The sequence below is a fragment of the Loa loa genome, assembly GCF_000183805.2.
Source record: "Loa loa unplaced genomic scaffold supercont3.22, whole genome shotgun sequence".
NCBI lineage: Eukaryota > Metazoa > Nematoda > Chromadorea > Rhabditida > Onchocercidae > Loa > Loa loa.
Genome location: NW_018108202.1, coordinates 369,538 through 373,527, shown reverse-complemented (window position 1 = coordinate 373,527; position 3,990 = coordinate 369,538). Strand labels below are relative to the sequence as shown.

The window sequence follows — 3,990 nt, the reverse complement described above, 5'->3', positions numbered from 1 at the left end:
TATATTATTATTATTATTATTATTATTATTATTATTATTATTATTATTATTATTATTATTATTATTACTATTATTATTATTATTACTATTATTATTATTATTACTATTATTATTATTATTACTATTATTATTATTATTACTATTATTATTATTATTACTATTGTTATTATCAGTCATTATTACCACAGCATTATTACCATTATAAGCTGAAAAAAATCCGAAGAAACTTAAAATTAACCGTAATTAGGAGGGAATGTGCGAGGAATGATTCTTTTAGCAAGTTATATGAAAATAATCGATAGTAATTTTTCGTATAAAGTTGACAAGTTTACTTTAAGTGTTAATTTTTAAATTCGTTCCATTTAAATTCACTGAATCTATTTTAGGTTTCATTTTTCTGTTGTTAATCTTTCTCTGCTTAATGTCTTCTTTATCGAGATCATTATAAACTATTTCTCGTAATTTATCATCTCATTAACCACATATACACCACGTATATTTACGTGTGTTATTATACAATATTTATCCACTCGTTTCCCTAATTTCATTCATTTACTCCTATCATTTCCGTAACAACACAATACCTTAAATTACAAATGTAAACGTTGTGATTGATGAAATTAGCACTAAATAAAACAGCGAAGTAAAAAAGAATACCATTAACAACAAACAAAAGAAGTATTGGCGGAAATTAAATATAATTATTGCATAGCGTACAAATAACCTAACATTATTGGAAATGGTTTAAGTCAATTTAATTACGCAAGTTTAACTTTCAGGTATAAGTTAAACACTAAGTTACAGTAATATTGATCAAGAGATATTGATTAAAGTTAATCTCGGAGGAAACACAATTTTAAAAAAATGAAAAAATTAAAATTTAAGAAATGCGTGAGTTGTTCGAATCGTCTCTGGTCTTTTTTTCACATCATTTCAAATTTTTAGGCACAAATTTAATTTTATACCCAAAAATTTGGAATAATGAAATAAGAGAGGAAGAGTTTGATAGCCTAATAATGATAAAACAGTGCCATTTTCCGACTAGATAGTCTGGAATAAATGAATGTCGCCACAGCTATTGATATGGACACCAATGAGAATGCGGAAAGAATCCATATACTTAACACTGGTATGCATATGCCTTCTTCACGACGATCATTTAATAAACTTGATTTTATCGGTTGTTCCGGTAAATCTGTAATGAAATTATGAGATTTAATTAATTTTATATTAATGATAACCAGTGAGTAATTAAAATTATGGTAATTACAATGGGTAAGATAGAAAAGTGTAAATGACTATGTGACACGTCTCATGTTTCTTTCTTTCAGCTTCTTTTTCAACCCTTACTGATTCTCTAAAATCTCTTACAAAGGACCGAATATAGCAGGGCAAAACAATTATTAAATTTTTCATTAAACAGGAAAAGGTTAACAAAGTACACACAGATAGAGCCATAGACAGACAAACACACGCAGTTTCGAATTTGAAACTTTTGTTATTTGTGAAAATCAATAAATGATATTTCTGAAGAAGTAATACTTGCCAAAATCTTCTTCGAGAATTTTCAATTGTGGTGTTGCAACATCCAAATCAACGATATTATAATCATTCTCAGGGACTGTTCGTCGACCTCTCGTTGAATTTATTTCCCGTACAATTTCTATCCCAGAAGCTGTTGTTATTGTTGATGTAGCAGTAGTAGTTACTGTTGTTGTTGTTGTTGCTGCTGCTTTTATTATCTTAGAGATTTTACTTAAAGTTCCAGTATTACTGACAGTAATATGACCAGTAGTTATGATAGATTGGTCATTTGTTGTACTCATACTTAACAAATTTCCATTCTCTCCCGAACCTGTAAGCACAAAAATTTTTAGCAAATTTTAATAATTCTCAATTTATTGTTATAATTTTTACCGATAGTTAAGAAAATAAATTTATTTCACAGATTTTGAATTCTGTAAACGAAAGACATCGAAGATTATCTTGTGAAATATGCAGTCCTACTTTTTGTCACATCTCTAATTCACACCTATATCATTCAAAAATATTCACTGAAAGCCAAAATACTACTAATTAGTTAAATGAATTTAAGAAAAACTACCACATCTTTGCTTGATTATTGCTTCAGGTAAGCTTGCAAAGAAAAGAAAATTAGTCAAAACTTAAACAAATAGGAAATCATTTGTAAAGTAAACAAAACATAAGTAACAAAAAGAAGCAATTAACCTTCTATTTCGTCACTAAACTCTATGTTACTATCATTTTGTTGTTTACGATATTCCGGAAATCTGTTTCGTTTTGGAATTTCATTCTTGAAAATATATGACGAATTTGCGATCATTTCATCAGGTAGTTTGACAACGGTAGTGAAATGATTAGTAAATGGTGAAGTGGCTGGCAAAGTTTGGAGCTCAGATGATTTCCTGGATGATGGAGAAATCAGAGTATTGGGCGGAACGGTCTGGACAATCCGGATGGTATTTGACGTAGCAAGCGGACCAGTGGTTGTATACAAAAGTTGATCGCTTTGTAATTCATCTTCAATATGTTTCGCATCTTCTTTCGAATTTGTAGTAGCAAAAATTTGATCATTACAACGTGGTGGCTGCAAATTTTCTTTTCATTTTTTTTCCTCTAAAACCAAAATGAAATAGCATATAATCAATGGCTGATAGATAAGTATAAAATATTGAATGAATAAGCAATAGGTGACAAATCAAAGTTGACAATAGTTATAAATAGCCATAAAAATGGTTAAAAATCATTGCAAAAGTTCATTTAAACTTTACAAAAATGCTTGATTTGTATGGATTGAAAAGATACAGTTAGGTATGGATTTAGCAAAATAAATCTTGTAAGAAACTTGAATTTTCAAAATTCTTTGGAGAGAGAGAGAGGAAGGAAGAGAACGAGGGAGACAGGGAGTAAGCAAGAGGGAGGGTGAGAAAAAAGTTAAAATATCTTAAATTACCGTCACATTGGTGCAGTAATCGCCTTTCTTGAAACATAATTTCACTTGACAACTGAAATAAATCGATTCTCGATCCGGCAGGTTGACAACACTTGCTCCCTGAAAAAAAAAATGTTATAGAAATTTGGGATTATCTTGGAAGCAGATAATGAGAAAAAAGGATATACTTTCAGCATCTTAAAATACAAAATACAGGATATATGACAGAGCAAAAGTGGTGATGAAATGAAAATCTAATATTCAATTAATTAATTAATTTAAAAAAGATGAGTACAAAGTAAGGTTATTCAACTAACCGCAAAGCTACGAGTCAGTTCATTAGAATATGTCAATTGTGGAATAATAAAATCATCTGTTGAACATCTGCAAGATTTATATTTATTCAATTCGAAATTTGTTAAGCTGTCAAACAAATCATATTACTTCCGGTAAATTATGTCTTAAAATGTTGAAAAAAAAGTCAAAATCGATTGAAATGCAAAATTTACTTTTAATTCAAATATCAAACGTTAATATATTTTGATAATATTTTCCCGTACAAAAAATTTAAAACAACGTTTGATAGCTTCAATGATCTTTATGAAAACTTCGATAAATTCAAATGAAACGAAAAAATTTTAAATATTAAAAGAATTGTACCCATTTTCGTCGATAACTTGGTGTTCTCCACCTTGTCCATCCAAGATATAACAGCTATGAATAAGCATTGCATAAACATCTGAGGGACAATCCCAGACATGAAATACAATGTCACCTACTCGACCATATCGTAATACCGGTCCATTCGGGGAATCCCGATGTAATGTATAGGAACATTGAGGCATTGCATGGCCTGATTCAAGCATTGATGTCGTCAAATCGCTGAAAAAGAAAAATGATTCATTAGTTCCGTCAAAAATTGCAATTTATAAATCTTACATTCAGATTTTTTACTCACAAAAAAATACCAAACAATAAGAAAAGATATATATATATATATATATATATATATATATATATATATATATATATATATA

At 28.8% G+C, this 3,990-nt stretch overlaps 1 protein-coding gene across 1 annotated transcript in view; it reads right to left on the bottom strand.

The window, feature by feature from the left end:
• Window positions 1–1,511: 1,511 nt before the first annotated feature.
• The window catches only part of LOAG_16832 (hypothetical protein), a gene marked incomplete at both ends in the record, with an annotated part of 4,629 nt that continues 2,150 nt past the window's right edge, over window positions 1,512–3,990 (bottom strand). The window contains 5 exons of the mRNA XM_020449491.1: window positions 1,512–1,855; window positions 2,230–2,608; window positions 2,975–3,073; window positions 3,271–3,337; window positions 3,614–3,835. Coding sequence (XP_020306979.1) covers window positions 1,512–1,855; window positions 2,230–2,608; window positions 2,975–3,073; window positions 3,271–3,337; window positions 3,614–3,835 — 1,111 coding nt within the window. The remainder of the gene's footprint in view (window positions 1,856–2,229; window positions 2,609–2,974; window positions 3,074–3,270; window positions 3,338–3,613; window positions 3,836–3,990) is intronic.